Here is an 18,341-nt window from a genome sequence, read left to right on the forward strand (position 1 = left end):
CTTTTTACTTGCAAAACTTTATGACTTGCAAACGGAAAAAAAAAAGACTCGCGAACAAAATTTTAGGATTTGCAAAACAAACTTTTGGATTTGCATTTCATTTTGATTGCAATATTAATACTTTTGCTCTCAAATGTTTTTTTTGATTGCAAAACCTACTGTTTGATTGAATAATAAAGAAACAAATGTAGCTCCATATAGCAACGGTTACTAAGGAGTCAAAACAGCAGCCCTGCAGCATCAGCAGAACCCTGGGGCCTCAGTCACAGCACCCACAGAGGCTATTCCTCTGTTGTACCTACAAGACATCAAAGATCAAAGTGCTAGGAAGGCATACAAACAAAATGTCTTGAAGAAAAGACCAGAGACACTCTTCTCCGACTCATACAAGAGTGGAAATGTCGGCAACCTAAGCTTCTTTACAGAGCAGCCGCTATAAGTGCTCACCACCCCTTTGTGAAGAAAGGGGATCTGTAATGGCTGGAAACTCAGAATCAAAGAGGCAGAAGACCCAGACCACATCCAGGACCCTGTGAGCCCCACCGAGAGCCACCAGGACCAAGAGGCTCCACCCACTCAACAGCTTCCCTATATCTCTAGCTCCACCTCCAGCCCACAGACCAACACCACACCCAGACCTCCCCCCAACCCACAGATCGACACCACCCCTTGTCCCTCCAGACCAGCACAGCAGAGAGAGAGTCCAGACATTGTCATCCTCATTGACTCCAATGGCAAGTTCTTAAATGAAAAGAAACTTTTCCCCAATCACAAAGTGGCCAAAATCTGGTGTCCAAACATCCAACATGCCATGGAGCTGCTGTCTGAGGAGCAGCTGGGATCCCCGAGCCACATCATCATCCACACCGGCTTCAACGACTTGAGGACCCAGCAGGAGAGAGTGTCAGAATCACTCAGAGGAGTGATACAGAAAGCCTCCACCACATTCCCCAACAGCAGAGTTGTCATGTCAACCCTGTTGCCCAGGAAAGACTTCCACCCAAGACACTATCTACAGGATCAACAGCAGCGTCTCCAGAGACTGTGTCCTGAGGCCTAATGTCCACCTGGCCCACCACCCCACCTTAGATATCAGCTGCCTCTACGACCACGTCCATCTGTTTAAAAACATGGTCCCCATCTTCGCCCAGACACTGAAGGATGTCGCTCTCAACAGAGACCAGTCCACCCCCAGCAGAGGGAGCAGGTCAGCCCGCAGCCCCGTCAGACCAACAACTGGCCAACCAGACCGCTATCCAGACCACCCCCACAGAGACCAGACCATCATCATCTTCCTCCGTGAAGACTCCACCAGGGCAGCTATAAACCCCTTCAAACCCAACCAGAGCCCCCCTGCCCCCAGGAGACCCACCCCAGCTCCAATGTCAGGAGCAACGCCCTGGCCCACTGAGCTACGCTCAGGCAGTGAGGAGAGCAGAAGGCCACCCCCCTCACCACCCCGACCCCACCCATTCACCCCCACACAGCGAGCTGAGAGACATCCAGCACATGCTCAGCCTGCTTTGTTCTCACTTGATAGGTCAAGTACAGTAGACTTTACAAGTATTATCTTATGAAAAGTATTTAATTTCTGTCATACTAATTGATCAAAACCCCTAATATTTAATATGTTCTAGTTCCTTCATTGACAACAATACGTTTGGGAGTTCTCATTTTAACATTGAATGAAACCTTTACTTTTAAGACACTTAGTATCAATTCAGTAAGAGATTAAATCTTTTTCAGTAGCTTGTTGGAATATTCAGAGTCTGAGGTCGTGAGCTTTTGGTCTCAAAAGCAAATGCCAGACTTAATCAAAGAACTAAAATAATCAGATACAATCATATTACAGGAAACATGGAGCAAAGGAGACATGCCCACTCGCTGTACACCAGGTTACATAGAAATTGTTCTTCCATCCTCCAAAATAAAAAACAAAGCGAGGTAGAGAATCAGGGGGAATGCTTATCTGGTATAAAACAAAGTTTTTAGATTCAATAGAACTAATCCAACGAGGGGACTTTTTCATTTGGCTGAAAATAAAGAGAGAAATTTTTCCCACAGATAAAGATTTATTCCTATGTGCAACATATATACCCCCACCAGAATAATGAGAACAGCTTCGACTTCCTAGAGGATGAGATATCCAGGTACCAGGCCCTAGTAATGATATGTGGAGATCTTAATGCCAGGACTAGGACAGAAGCTGATACCATAAACCCACAGGGAAACAAACACCTCCTTGGCCGCTTCAGCATTCCCTTCATCTCTCATCCAATTAGAAACAACTTTGACCAAATAATCAATAAAAACAGGCAGCGTCTGCTGCAGCTTTGCAGAACCCTGGGTGTGTACATAGTCAGTGGTCGACTTTGAGGCGACACATTTGGCCATTACACCTGTTGCTCTCCTCTTGGCTGTAGCAAGGTCAATTATTGCATCACAGACCTAGATCCCTTCTCCCAGAAACTGGCAGAATTCGCAGTCAGTGCCCTCACACCAATGTCCAACCACAGTTACATCACTCTATACATTAAGAAAACAGCAGCAGCACCTATGCACCAAAATCCAGTGGTCTTAGACCAACTTTAGAACATTACATATGGACAGAGAACAGTAAGGACAGCTACCAAACAGCAGGCAGACATCACACTATACAAACTCAGCTAGACCACTTCCTGTCGTCTGATTACCCTCAAAGTGCTGATGACATTAAACGGGCTGTACAAGATATAAATAACATTTCATAATTTAGCATATTTATCAAAATTGAAAAATAAATCACATAAAATACCAAAACAACCAAGCAAAGAGAAATGGTTTGATTCTGACTGCCAAAATTTGAGAAAAATATTGAGAAAACTATCAAATCAAAAACACAGACAACCGAATAACCCTGACACCATCAATACTGTAAAACATTAAACAAATACAAAAGAACACTGAACACCAACTTGATATCATTAAAAAGTCCATTGGCACAACACATTTCTGGAAATATTGGAACTACCTCACTAATCCACAGCAAGATGATCAACCTATACAGAATGGTCATATGGAAAAATCACTTTGAAAATCTATACAGAGAAATAATTCTGAATCCAACCCAACAGGACCTCTGTAAAAAAAAAACCTCCATTCATTAGAATCTGTGATTAAACAGAACCAAAATCCTCTGGACTTTCCAATCACAGAGCAGGAGTTATTTAGCAAAAATCCAGAACCTGCAGACAAAAACGGCCAGTGGTCCTGATGGTATTTTATGTGAAATGATCAAATAAGCAGATCAAAAACTCAGTAGTGCTATACTAAAATTATTTAACTTTGCTCTCAGTGTTGGTTATTTCCCTGACATCTGGAGCCAAGGAATCTTGACACCGATATTCAAAAATGGAGACAAACTTGACCCGGAAAACTACCGGGGTATATGTATCAGCAGTAATTTAGGAAAGTTGTTCTGCAGCATCATCAACCACGGACTAAAGGATTTCCTCCACCAACATACAGATGCAGCCACTTCAAATTTCCGTTTGGTTTGGAGCCCTGACCGATCCGTGACAGGTCCCTGTCGTCACCCGGCCGGGCTCGTAGCTTTAATGAGATCCCCCGCAATGACGTAGAGAATACTGGCCGACCGGCAACGGCCCTAACTTTAATTTGTAGAAATCAGTTGCAATGGTCTGTCTATCCACCAGGAGGAGCAGTGAGTGTGGAAGCTGAAGCGGTTTACTGCGCCTCTTATTACTGTAGTAGTGGGAGAGAGCTTCCCGCACAGAGCATATTTAATGATTATCACTACATATATATATATATATATATATATATATATATATATATATAAAAAACCATTATTATTATGGCTATATAAATGTAATTTATAGTGCTGTTAGACTGCTGTTCGACCACCCCACTGCGTTTACAGAATGTGCGAAAGACGAGGATTTTTCTAACCTCAGCGAAAATGTTGTTTTTCAGACTACACCTTAACAAATATGGACTGAAGCAGAATCTTTCGTTAAATAAAAAACAGCTTGTGAATATTGGAAATGATTGCATAGATCTTTTCTTTTTTAATTATTATTTTGATGTTTGGACTGTACAACGCTCTGCACACGCTCTGCCTGCCACACGCAGCACGGCTTCACCTCATTATTCTGTCGCTGTCTGTCTAAACAGATTCATGGACGCGATGTTTCACAAGATCTGATGCAAGAAGAATTTGTGATAAAATGTCTATTACTATTTATTAACACTAGAACCGCCAAGGGGTCATCTCTCTGCGAAATGCAAGCTAGTTTTGACAGACTATTATTTATTATACTAATTATGAACCGGAGAAAATGGATGAATGTCGAACAAGCTCTGGCGATGCTTCAGGACATAATTGACGGAGAATCAGATGGGGGAGAGGTGATTGAGGGAGAGGCGGATGGGGGGAGACACAACGGTGAAATGAGAGAAGAAGAACTGGATGAGGGAGAGACCGACCGTCCTTTTCACCTGGTGAGGAGGAGTCATCTGAAGATGAGGAGCCGGAGCCGGCATTCAGAAAATGGCCCCTGCCTCTGGTGGCAGAGGCTCCCCCGCTTCACCCTCACAATCACAGCAGCCCTCTGATGTTGTGACAGACAAGCCACTACTCTCACAAAACACGTTTACTAATTGTATATATCTGTATATATTACTGCACTTGTGAAACAATATTTATGTATTTTGTATAGTGTTGGATCAACCAGATCTGTGTGAGGGCCATGCAGCTGGAAAAGATGGGACTGTGTGGAAATGTACACAGCAGGGATTACGCACTGGGAGAGCGCAGTCACAGAACATCTTGACTGAAGTAATTGGCCCAAATGCACATGCACGCCATAATATTGATGACCATTTGAGCGCATTCATGTATCTGATGGATCGTGTCATGCTGCAACGCATCTGCGACTGTACGGTGGCAGAAGTGTGTCGATGTGGAGCAGTGCATGGTTGCCAAGACGACTCCGCCGTGCGTGATACAGAGAGCAGAGGAGAATTGCAAACGTGCGACCATGTACAGAAACAAATTTCGTTATTCTTAAATATGAAGAATTGTAAAATGTCACAAAACTAACAAATTTCCATTTTCCATTTGTATATATATATATATATATATATATACACACACACATATATATATATATATATACATACATACATACATACATACATATATATATACATACATACATACATACATACATACATACATACATATATATATACACATATATATACACACACACATATATATATATATATATATATATATATATATATATATATATATATATATGTATGTATATATATATATATATATATATATATATATATATATATATATATACACAGTACAGGCCAAAAGTTTGGACACACCTTCTCATTCAATGTGTTTTCTTTATTTTCATGACTATTTACATTGTAGATTCTCACTGAAGGCATCAAAACTATGAATGAACACATGTGGAGTTATGTACTTAACAAAAAAAGGTGAAATAACTGAAAACATGTTTTATATTCTAGTTTCTTCAAAATAGCCACCCTTTGCTCTGATTACTGCTTTGCACACTCTTGGCATTCTCTCGATGAGCTTCAAGAGGTAGTCACCTGAAATGGTTTTCCAGACAGCAAGGTGGAGAAGTGGAGTCAGATTTTTATTGATGTCTCACACAAATTTAATGTCACGCTATATCCACTTTAGATCCACGTTATCATTGAAATTAAATCCAGCAGCCTTATTTTGCGCTTGGAGTGAGTGATAATTGTTTCATAAAAACGCTGTAAAAAGGTATTTCCTTATTTTACATGGAATTTATTGAACTGAAATCCCTGTTGGTATAATGTGTGGGTTCATTGTCACAAGCTTTACTGTCGTAGATAGATGAATGGACAAAAGATAGAAATGTTTCTGCACAATCAATAGGAAATCTGTTAACCAAACAAATAGCCACCAATAGTAATCAGTTGTTGAGTCAGCAAATTTCAACCATACACACCAGTTAGAGTGAGACAGGGTGTGCCTTGGGATGGTTACAATAAAAGAACACTCTAAAATGTGCAATTTGATCACACAACACAATGACAGATGTCCCAAGTTTTGAGGGACACAAATTTAATGTCACGCTATATCCACCTTAGATCCACGTTATCATTGAAATTAAATCCAGCAGCCTTATTTTGCACTTGGAGTGAGTGATAATTGTTTCATAAAAACGCTGTAAAATCCAACTCAAATCCTGAATTGAAATTCTTTCTATTGTATTTAATCCGCACTGCCTCTAACGACTCATTGTCCACTCTGTGAGCGCAGGAGGGGGAGAGGATGACGCGACTGCAATGAATATATTTATTTATTTAGCTAAATATTTCCAGTGCATTTATCATGTCTCGAAATACAGCCATTAAGTACAACCGTTACACTCATTTTATCAGCGCTACTTAGACATGTGCTGTTCATGACAAAACCGGCATCAAGAAACGTGTTCGCCTATTACACTTTCATCTTTGAATTGTATTTCAAATTACACGTTGTATTTTGGGACCGGGATACCACTGGTTCATGCTGTAATTCAGGCCGGGAGTCTGATCAGACTAATTGCCATAAACATATAAATACTGCAGTAACCCTCGTGCGTAATTGCGCAAGATGGCACTGGCACATACTCCTTTTTGCCTCCACCTTTAATAAATGTGATTCTTTATGTCGCACATCAATGTCAAACATCCTCAAATTTAAAAGCAACACATTAACTACATGTTGGTAAAGGAGTAGAAATATTTGGTCTACCTTTAGATCAGACCACTTTTTTTTTTGTTCTGTCACTGTCGTGCAGTCCCACAGACACAGCTGACAGCATTAGCAGCGTTGATGTGTTGCCACTTTTTTTTCGCTTTATTAGTGATCCCGCTGCTGTGGCCACCAAATAAAATCTTTCTTCAGTCCTCCACCTCCCATTAAAGGGTCTCTAGCTCAGTCTCGGAGAAATTCCGTTTTTTGGTTCGTTTCTCACCCGTCACCTTGACTCACACAACACTCGCATGCCGGCTTATTTATATGCAGATCGCATTCATGAGGTGATTTGCATGACCATTTATGGTTGAACTAGGGCGTGTAGAGGGCAGAATATGAGGCGGATCTGGGTGTGCACAACTCCAGGAGGTCTGTGATTTATAAAGAGAACATTGCGTGCAAGTGTGCGTGCGCACGGTTTTATAAATCAGATTATTTTTTGGCGCACACCATTTTCAGCTTTTGGGTGCACGTCACCTTTAAGTATGAATCCTAAGCACTCTTTTATAAATGAGGCCCCAGCTCCAGTCCCTGATTGGTTGACCGACCAGTTTTGCAATACAAGACGCGTTTCCTGCTGTAAAGCAGATTTTTTTCCGCAAAATTTCGCCCCTGATGGCAGAAGCTTATTACAAAGATTGCAGAGCCACTAAGTAACCTATGTAAATGCTGATAGTCTGATTTTACTGTGGCCACTACCCTGTGCAATGAAAAAAAAGAAAAAAGCGATCCGCACACCAAAAGAACTCCTGTATGCAATTTTTTATTTTGCGTGACATTTCGAGCGTGATGCTCTTCCTCAGACTGCTAATCATTTACAATGAAGTCGCCATCTTAAATACCCATAATGCAAGGATTACACCACGTGGTACATCTCCAATAGGAGGACAATTTTGCCATATAAAATAAAATATATATATATATATATATATATATATATATACTGTGTAAACAAATATATATTATGTAAAAAAGTATATATCATGTAAAACAATATGTTGAGGATTTTATATGCATATAGAGCTGCAACACCCCACCGCATAAGGTTCAGGAGATACAGAATACGGGTCAGGTTGTTGCAGCCCTACATGAACACGATCAAATACAAAAAACATGTATTTTGTGTGTGTGTGTGTGTATGTGTGTGTATATACAGTACAGGCCAAAAGTTTGGACACACCTTCTCATTCAATGCGTTTTCTTTATTTTCATGACTATTTACATTGTAGATTCTCACTGAAGGCATCAAAACTATGAATGAACACATGTGGAGTTATGTACTTAACAAAAAAAGGTGAAATAACTGAAAACATGTTTTATATTCTAGTTTCTTCAAAATAGCCACCCTTTGCTCTGATTACTGCTTTGCACACTCTTGGCATTCTCTCCATGAGCTTCAAGAGGTAGTCACCTGAAATGGTTTTCCAACAGTCTTGAAGGAGTTCCCAGAGGTGTTTAGCACTTGTTGGCCCCTTTGCCTTCACTCTGCGGTCCAGCTCACCCCAAACCATCTCGATTGGGTTCAGGTCCGGTGACTGTGGAGGCCAGGTCATCTGCCGCAGCACTCCATCACTCTCCTTCATGGTCAAATAGCCCTTACACAGCCTGGAGGTGTGTTTGGGGTCATTGTCCTGTTGAAAAATAAATGATCGTCCAACTAAACGCAAACCGGATGGGATGGCATGTCGCTGCAGGATGCTGTGGTAGCCATGCTGGTTCAGTGTGCCTTCAATTTTGAATAAATCCCCAACAGTGTCACCAGCAAAACACCCCCACACCATCACACCTCCTCCTCCATGCTTCACAGTGGGAACCAGGCATGTGGAATCCATCCGTTCACCTTTTCTGCGTCTCACAAAGACACGGCGGTTGGAACCAGAGATCTCAAATTTGGACTCATCAGACCAAAGCACAGATTTCCACTGGTCTAATGTCCATTCCTTGTGTTTCTTGGCCCAAACAAATCTCTTCTGCTTGTTGCCTCTCCTTAGCAGTGGTTTCCTAGCAGCTATTTGACCATGAAGGCCTGATTGGCGCAGTCTCCTCTTAACAGTTGTTCTAGAGATGGGTCTGCTGCTAGAACTCTGTGTGGCATTCATCTGGTCTCTGATCTGAGCTGCTGTTAACTTGCCATTTCTGAGGCTGGTGACTCGGATGAACTTATCCTCAGAAGCAGAGGTGACTCTTGGTCTTCCTTTCCTGGGTCGGTCCTCATGTGTGCCAGTTTCGTTGTAGCGCTTGATGGTTTTTGCGACTCCACTTGGGGACACATTTAAAGTTTTTGCAATTTTCCGGACTGACTGACCTTCATTTCTTAAAGTAATGATGGCCACTGGTTATTCTTTAGTTAGCTGATTGGTTCTTGCCATAATATGAATTTTAACAGTTGTCCAATAGGGCTGTCGGCTGTGTATTAACCTGACTTCTGCACAACACAACTGATGGTCCCAACCCCATTGATAAAGCAAGAAATTCCACTAATTAACCCTGATAAGGCACACCTGTGAAGTGGAAACCATTTCAGGTGACTACCTCTTGAAGCTCATGGAGAGAATGCCAAGAGTGTGCAAAGCAGTAATCAGAGCAAAGGGTGGCTATTTTGAAGAAACTAGAATATAAAACATGTTTTCAGTTATTTCACCTTTTTTTGTTAAGTACATAACTCCACATGTGTTCATTCATAGTTTTGATGCCTTCAGTGAGAATCTACAATGTAAATAGTCATGAAAATAAAGAAAACGCATTGAATGAGAAGGTGTGTCCAAACTTTTGGCCTGTACTGTATGTATATATATATATATATATATATATATATATATATATATATATATATATATATAATATACATATATGTATATATTGTAAGTTGAACAAGATTATTTACACAAACAGAATATATACAGTCAGGGTGAAATGGGGTTATTGCACAAGTTACATTGGATTAATGCAGTGTGTGTGAAAAAGTCTCAGGGCCACTCAGAGGGAGGAGTTGTACAGTTTGATGGCCACAGGCAGGAATGATTTCCTGTGGCGCTCAGTGGTACATCTTGGTGGTATGAGTGTCCCACTGAAAGTACTCTTGTGCCTGACCAGCACATGGTGGAGTGGGTGTGAGACATTGTCCAAGATAGGTCGTAGCTTAGACAGCATCCTCCTCTCTGACACCACCATCAGAGAGTCACACTCCGTTCCCACAACGTCACTGGCCTTGCGGATTAGTTTGTTGAGTCTGTTGGCGTCCGCCACCCTCAGCTTGCTGCCCCAGCACACAACAGCATAGAGGATAGCACTGGCTACCACAGACTCATAGAAAATCCTGAGCATAGTCCGGCAGATGTTGAAGGACCTCAGTCGCCTCAGAAAATAGAGACGGCTCTGGCCCTTCCTGTAGAGAGCGTTAGTGTTCTTAGCCCAGTCCAGTTTATTGTCAGTGTGTACCCCCAGGTACTTATAGTCCTCTACAATGTCCACACTGACCCTCTGGATGGAAACAGGGGTCACCGGTGTCTTGGTCCTCCTCAGATCCACAGCCAGTTCCTTTGTCTTTGCCACGTTGAGCTGCAGATGGTTCTGCTCACACCATGTGACAAAGTTATTCACAACAGCCCTGTACTCATCCTCATCACCCTTGGTGATACATCCAACTATAGCAGAGTCATCAGAAAACTTCTGAAGATGGCAGGTCTCAGTGCAATGGCTGAAGTCTGTGGTGTAGAGGGTGAAGAGGAAGGGAGAGAGGACAGTCTCCTGCGGGGCCCCGGTATTGCTGACCACTCTGTCTGACACACAGTGTTGCAAGCGCATATACTGTGGTCTGCCAGTCAAGTAGTCTACAATCCAGGACACCAGGGGGGCATCCACCTGCATTGCTGTCAGCTTGTCACCCAGTAGAGCTGGACGTATGGTGTTGAACAAACTAGAGAAATCAAAAAACATGACCCTCACAGTGCTCGCCGGCTTATCCAAATGGGCGTAGACACGGTTGAGCAGGTAGATGATGGTGTCCTCAACTCCAAGTCGGGGCTGATAGGCGAACTGGAGGGGATCCAAAAGTGGCTTGACCATGGGCCAGAGCTGCTCCAAGACGAGTCTCTCCAGGGTCTTCATGATGTGGGAGGTCAATGCCACGGGTCTGTAGTCCTTGGAGCCACTGGGATGCAACGTCTTTGGCACAGGAACGAGGCAGGATGTCTTCCACAGCAAGGGGACACTCTGGAGACTCAGGCTCATGTTGAAGACATGCTGAAGTACTCCACATAGCTGGGGGGCACAGGCTTTGAGCACCCTGGGGCTGATACCATCAGGGCCTGCAGCCTTATTTGAGTGGAGTTTCATCAGCTGTCTTCTTACATGGTCAGCAATAAAGCACATTGTGGAGGTGACAACACGTGGGGGAGGGGTGTAGTCCTCATGATGGAGAGTACAGTCAGTCTGGCCACGGGGAGGGGAGGTGTGAGGAGGAGGAGGGGGGGTCAAGCAGGAGAGTGTTGAGGTGTGAGAGGGAGGAGTGGGGGAGGAGGGCAGAGTGGGAGATGGTTGACCAAGACAGACAGCAGAAGAGTCAGGGGGGGATGGGCAGAGCCAGTAGTGTCAAATCTGTTAAAAAACAGATTCAGTTCATTGGCCCTGTCCACGCTGCCTTGAACTCCTCTGTGGTTGTTGGTCCTGAAGCCAGTGATGGTCCTTATTCCACTCCAGACCTCTCTCATGTTGTTCTGCTGGAATTTCCTCTCCAGCTTCCTCCTGTACCTCTCCTTAGCCTCCCTTATCTTCATCTTCAGCTCCTCCTGTATTGTTCTCACCTCCTCCCTGTTACCAGCTCTGAAGGCCCTCTTCTTTGCGTTGAGGATGACTTTGATGTCCTTTGTTACCCACGGTTTGTTATTTGGATAACAATGGACAGTCCTGGCTGGGACAGTGGAGTCCACACAGAAGCTGATGTAGTCCGTGATGCATTCTGTGAGCCCGTCGATGTCCTCCCCATGTGGCTCACAGAGTGTCTGCCAGTCTGTCATACCAAAACAGCCCTGCAGTGTCTCATAAGTCTCCTCCGACCATCTCCTCACTGTCTTCATGGTCGCAGACTAGCTCTTGACTAGTGGTACATAGTAGGGGTTGAGGTGCACCAGGTTGTGGTCTGACCTACTCAGAGGGGGGAGCAGCTGTATGCATCTTTGGCATTAGCATACAGTAAGTCCAGTGTTCTCTCCTCTCTGGTAGGACAGCTCACATACTGTGAAAATGTGGGCAATGTTGTTTCCATGGTGACATGGTTGAAGTCACCCGAGATAGCTATGAAGGCACTCGGGTGTTTAGTCTGCAGGCGGGCTATGGCAGAGTGAATGACGTCACATGCCGACGTTGGGTTTGTAGAGGGGGGATGTAAACAGTTACAATAATGGCATGTGAAAACTCCCTGGGCAAATAATACGGCCTGAGTCCAACAGCAAACAGTTCAATGTTCGGGCAACAGATACGTTCCTTAATAGAAATATGGTCAGGACTGCACCAGCGGTTATTTACTAGAACGGCAAGCCCCCCTCCTTTGTGCTTACTGCTCTCGGTGCAGTCCCTGTTGGCCCGAACAGTCTGAAAGCCGCTGATGGAGACGTTGTTGTCGGGAATGTCCTGGTAAAGCCATGTCTCAGTGAAGCACATCAGACTACATTCCCGGTACTCCTTCTGACTCCTGGCGACCGCTGTCAGCTCGTCCATCTTATTTGCCAGCGACCTCACGTTGCCCATGATGAGAGAGGGGAGACACGGCTTATATCTTATCTTCTCCATAAGCCTCCGTTGTCTCAACCCTGCTTTTTTCCGCCGCTGTTTACTTCCTCCCCTGCATCCTCTGTGTGTTTTCCTCCACAGTTCAGCTGGTATCTCCGATGTTCCGGCCGCCAAGCCGGCCGGCCTCAGTGTGATCAGCTGATCTCTGAAGTAAACAATGCGGCCATGAAGTTGTTGCGCAATGGTGCCGGGTCCCAATGAAATAAGTAATTCCAGAGTGAGGAAAACGAGCACAACTCTCTCAATCAGCATGTTTGGAGAGGGCGCAGTTTCAAAATGACAGTCACAAAAAGCAAGCACAAATACCAAACTTAATAAAGCAAAAAAGTAAAAAAACTGAGAAAACAAGCAGGAGCGACTGCAACAGGCTGCACGCACGGGCGCATGCGCACTAGGTTTAGTACTAGTTACTAGTACTAGTTAGTACTAAAACTCAGCTCTGCCCCCACACATACCACCCACACCCCCACGCCCCACTACCACCCCAATGAGATCATCAACCAACATAAACTCAGCTACATCAACTTCTAGAGAAATGAGATCCAGAACCAAAGCAGGCTGCAGTGTTACTCAGCTCCAAAGAAAGAGTACGGTGTAGCAGAGTACTTGAGTAGGCTACAGGATGAGAGGCTGAGGAGAACTGTGACCGCCTACACACTCAGTAATCACAGTCTGAGGATAGAGATGGGATGAGACACACACAGCCGGCTGCGTCCAGAGGACAGAGTGTGCTCGCTCTACCAGCAGAACCAACCAGAGACCGAGCAGCACCTCCTGCTCCACTGCAGTAGATACTTGGACATCAGAGACAAACTCTTCACACAGATCTCACAGAAGTGTGAAGAGTTCTCTCGATCCAGTGATGCAGTGAAAATGCAGTACCTGCTGGGAGAGAGAACGTGTGTCATCCTGGAAACAGTGAAGTTTATCAAAACATGAGAGAGCCTTAGAGAACAGACAGTGACCACAGATGAGCTATCCTCCTGCTCCATGTCCAACTGAAAACACAACTGATCCGTTTCATTTATTGATGTACTGTTATTTGTGTGTTCTGTTTTATCTGTAATTATTACCATTATTAGCCTTAATATTCAGGGTTTATGCTGTCAACCATTGTCAACTAGAATGCAAAAACTGTTGTCAACTCGGAGTTGACGTCATTCCCACTTCCGACCTTCGAGTACAAAACGAACGCACCGTTAAAGTTCTCCAGCACAGCGCCGGATTTCTGGTGTGGCGAAGTTTCTGTCCGGCACGGGCAGAAGTGCTCTGCAGTGTGAGCATTTCACTTGCATTTGCCCCTAAAAATATATCTATGTGTGAACCGGGAAAATGATTTACGGCGCACAGTGTGCAAGTAAACACAACCTACTGTTTACCGTAATCGGCATTGGATGTTTTTTCATCGATAACCGATCAAATAAATGTATTTTAAAACTCGCTCCTTTGGCTCTGATACAGCCGTCTCCCTCCCTCCCTGCAGTCCCCACTGCACTGAGCTTTGTAACAATGTCCCACCTACAGCCCCCTCTGATTGGTTACACGGCCAATCAACACTGATGCCTGTGCATGCTTTCACATCATGTCACATAGAATGCCGAAGTCACGCCCCTTCCGGTAGAGCTCATGGGACCTTGGTTTGGAAAAAATATGAATGGCAGTGAATGGGGAGAGCAATATTATCTTTTGTTCCCGTTTGAGTTACGACATGAAATCTAAATATGTTGTTAATGAATTTAAAACATAAATTTTAAGGTCAAGAAAGTCATACTTTGTGGTAAAATTGTTGAGATATAAGCTTTTTAATTAGAAAGACTCAAGAGTACACAGGAGGAGGTCGTGTATGTGATGTCATAGCTTTCGCTTGCTTCCTGCAGCTTGGCCTCCCTGCTGAAATTCCACTGTTATATCTCAACAGTTTTACCACAAAGTATGACTTTCTTGACCTTAAAATTTATGTTTTAAATTCATTAACGACATATATTTCATGTCACAACTCAAACGGGACCAAAAGATAATATTTCTCTCCTCATTCACTGCCATTCATATTTTATCCAATCTAAGGTCCCATGAGCTTCACCGGAAGGGGCGTGACTTCGGCACTCTATTGAGACACAGAGCACAGACGGAGCGGGAGAGGCTCCGGTAAGCCAGCCGTAACTTTGAAGGTAAGGTAACAGAAACCAGACAGAAACGAAAGTTGCAATAAAAATCCTATATGCTGAAGTTTTAAAGTCACCACCACAACATTATATGATCCATTTCAATGATGACATGCTTGCCCAGAGGCGAAATTTCGACATAACTGCCTGTTTAATTCACATCGAGTGCGATACAATTTTGCAAACAGCCTAAATGATTTAGCTTCTAAAAATAAATAGCACCAAGGCAAAAAAGAGATGTAGGAGCTATAAGTCAAAAAGTCTGGTAACCACTGAAAGTTTAATTTTTATTTATAAACTCATTATGCTATAAAAGTTTAATCTGAAAAGTAACTACTAAAGTTATAATCTTTTTGTTCGTTTTGATAATAAACACATACATTTCTATTTCTTCATTTTGTGACCGCAACACCAAACCCCCCGCTCCAGAAAAGATTTCAGATTTCAGGCACACAAATCTTCCGTGCTCCAAATTTTTTTCTTGCTTTAACCCATGTAATATTATTATTTTCTGTTGTTTTTTTTTCTTCTTATATACTTTATTTGATTTTATCCAGGTATTGAAATTACTGTGAATCACTTTGGCAATATTGTTTCTAAACTGTCATACCAATAAAGCTCTTAGTGAGTGAGAGAGAGAGAGAGAGAGACATTCTGAATATTTCATATACAGATTTGAGATATACAAATATTTGATTCTCTCTTTGTTGCAGATGATTTCCGTATATTCTGTGGTGACCTTGGTAATGAAGTGAACGATGACATACTGGCTAGAGCCTTCAGCAGATACCCGTCTTTCCTCAAAGCTAAGGTTGGGTTGTTTTTATTGTTTATTTCCTTTGTTTTCCCTGCTGTTAGCACTTTTAAGATACTGATGACTTTCAAGAAAATTGTACAAACTTGGTCTTTGTATTTTTTGTCGTAATTCGATCAGTTCAGAGAACATCTCCTCACAAGGAGTTGTGGTAAATACAAGGTTTCTGTGTATGGAGGAAATTTTGTGTCTTTTTGTTGCAATCATATAAAACTGTTTTGAGAGCATATTTCTTGAACTGCAATCAAAAATCAAGTTTGTAAGTAAAAACGTGTGATCATTTTGCTTATAAATCAGTCCTCTTGCTTGCAAGTTAAAAAGTTTTGCTTGCAGATCAGTCGTCTTTGCTTGCGAGTTAAAGTTTTGTTGCAAGTCCAACTGCACTTAATGGGCGGGGCCTACGCTGATGGATGAGAGAAGAGTTTCTATTAGTGGGTTTGATATGGCTCCATACAGAGCGGGCTACACCCACGATTCCCTCTCTCCCACTGGAAATGCTTGACAGTCGGCGTTACTGACCCCAGGGCATCGTTGGTACTGACCATTATGCCGTTGAATAGTTCTGCCCTGGCTAAACAAAAGCAATCTACATGCACCAGTTCAAATAAAACATTCTTACTATTATTAGTTATGTATAAACATACCTGCTCATTGATTTTCGCCACAGCTCCTGCACCGAATTCCCTGTGAACTACAGAACTCCCATGTTGCTTTGCAAGCTGTCCGATTGAGACTGGCCAATAGAGATGTGTCTTACACAGGGTGTCCACGGGGTCTTCAAAAGTATTAAAAGTTGATAAATCAAATGTTGGAAAATTAAGGCCCTTAAAAAGTATTAAAAAGTCTTAATTGCGATTTTATGAAGTATTAAATTTTCTTGCCATTCAAGCTTTGACAAAAAGTATCCATGAATGTATAATTTATTTTCCTCCTTGCGACTATTACAAACAACAATGTGTAGGTAGACACACTCGGACTGCCACTTGGGGTGGGGGCTAAGCGAAAAAAAAGTCCAAAAAAGTTAATAACTTAAAAATTATGGCGAAAGGGTAGTCTCTTGCAACCCTAGAATTAAGATAAAAATATTCACAAACGAAAAAACACTTCTGTTTGCTGGTAAGTAGTGTTTAACTTTTGATTTAACATTAAAAATTAAAACCCTTGGCGCGCACTGCAGCGCAAGCAGACAGATGCGCGACTCAGAGCAGCATGTGTCACTGACACCAGACTCAGGGCCGAATTCAGAAAGAATGAACTGCGGCCGCTGATAGCACCTTGAATTGCACTTCACTTGCACCCACAGTTTGCTCCGTCTTAACGTCCTATTCACAAAGGATATTGCGCTAATGATATACCAGCGCAAACACGCCCACAAAGTTTGGCAGCTGAGTGCAGTTTGCCCCTGATTTGCCCCTGATTGCAATTAGCCACATGGCAAAGTATAAATGCTGGCTTTGCACCAAGAACACAGTGGCAGAACAATGGCAGACTTTGTTTGGCAAAGTACTGAATACTGTATACCCTTATGTAGTGATGTTTGCTGGTGAGTCAGTCTAGCAGTGTCGGATGGGTTGAGGCTGTGGATTTGACCAAGTTTGACCACTTTATTACTATTCCCTCTCACTTGTAGCTGTTTTTTCGTTATCTTTTGAATTTAATATGAATTATGGAACCGTTTTTGTTCACGTTTGTTTCCCCCGTTTCATAAAATAAATTATTTAAAGTTGCTTTTGAAGTACGTGACAGAAGTGCGTTTTGACAACGACCGCAGACTGTCACCTGTTCAACGCATCAATATCTTCGGATGCCATTAAAGTAATAATGATTACAATAATAGCGTCAAAATATTATTTACAGACTGATTTAACAGACGATCACTGCTGCCACAATCACTGGAAAGTCTGGGCGAGAGGCTTCCACAGAGGAGCGCCCAGTTTGCACCAGCTTTCTAAAGACGTTATTTACTTCACTCAAACTGCATGTGGCTATTAGTGCTGGTGTTAGTGAATTAGATGTTGTTTATCAATGAGGCTCATTTGCATAGAAAGGGGCAATTTTTGCGCCAAATATATGCATATTACCTTATTCAAATACGCGCAAATAACACCAGAGCACCGAGACGCAATCTGCTTGGCAGCGCAGTTAGTGGAGCATTTCACCCTCTGCGCGTGCTTTGTGAATTAGACGGTATCTGTTTGCTCCATTTTTACCGGTTTAGTGGCCGCAAAAGCCACGCAATCCTTTTGTGAATTCGGCCCTCAGAGTGCAGTGGACCGGTGGAAAATGTCACCATCAGCATATTATTTTACATCAATAAAATCTATTTTATCATTTTTTTGAGTCACATTGTTGAAAGAATTTAGTTGTCTGTGTTCAAGCAGGATAATAGGTCTCCATTCATTGCACATCGGGCTTTCTATTTCCTTGTCGGAGAGGTTTTCTTTTTTAATAACCAACCAGAAACAGTCAGTCAATTAAAACACAAACTCCAACTGGAACATGAAATCTTATATGCCTAATAGTGGGGCGGCATAGCTAAACTGTCGTTCATTTTGTGATGAAAGCACAAAATTTGGTACATGTGTTGGTGGATATATTTCAAACAAATCTGGATATTGGGGCATCGCAAAAACACACCCTAGTTGCCGTAGCAACCATTTATTCAATAAAATTAATCAAAAATATTTAAATGATTCATTACAATATTTTAAAAATGTAATTATGTATTAAATTAAGAAAAATACAGTTAGACACACTC

The 18,341-nt window shown here is 42.6% G+C and overlaps 1 protein-coding gene across 4 annotated transcripts in view; it reads left to right on the forward strand.

The window, feature by feature from the left end:
• Positions 1-18,341, forward strand: part of rbm42 (RNA binding motif protein 42) — a 71,372-nt gene that overhangs the window by 45,074 nt on the left and 7,957 nt on the right. For 2 of the 4 annotated variants that reach the window (XM_078172036.1, XM_033638839.2), the window contains one exon: positions 15,483-15,580. The exons of 1 other annotated variant lie outside the window; for it this stretch is intronic. In XM_078172036.1, coding sequence (XP_078028162.1) covers positions 15,483-15,580 — 98 coding nt within the window. Of the gene's footprint in view, positions 1-4,721; positions 5,035-15,482; positions 15,581-18,341 lie in introns of those variants that run through there. One more of the 4 variants, XM_078172037.1, reaches the window with a different exon arrangement.

This window comes from Epinephelus lanceolatus, chromosome 10 (assembly GCF_041903045.1).
Source record: "Epinephelus lanceolatus isolate andai-2023 chromosome 10, ASM4190304v1, whole genome shotgun sequence".
Taxonomy (NCBI): Eukaryota; Metazoa; Chordata; class Actinopteri; order Perciformes; family Serranidae; genus Epinephelus; species Epinephelus lanceolatus.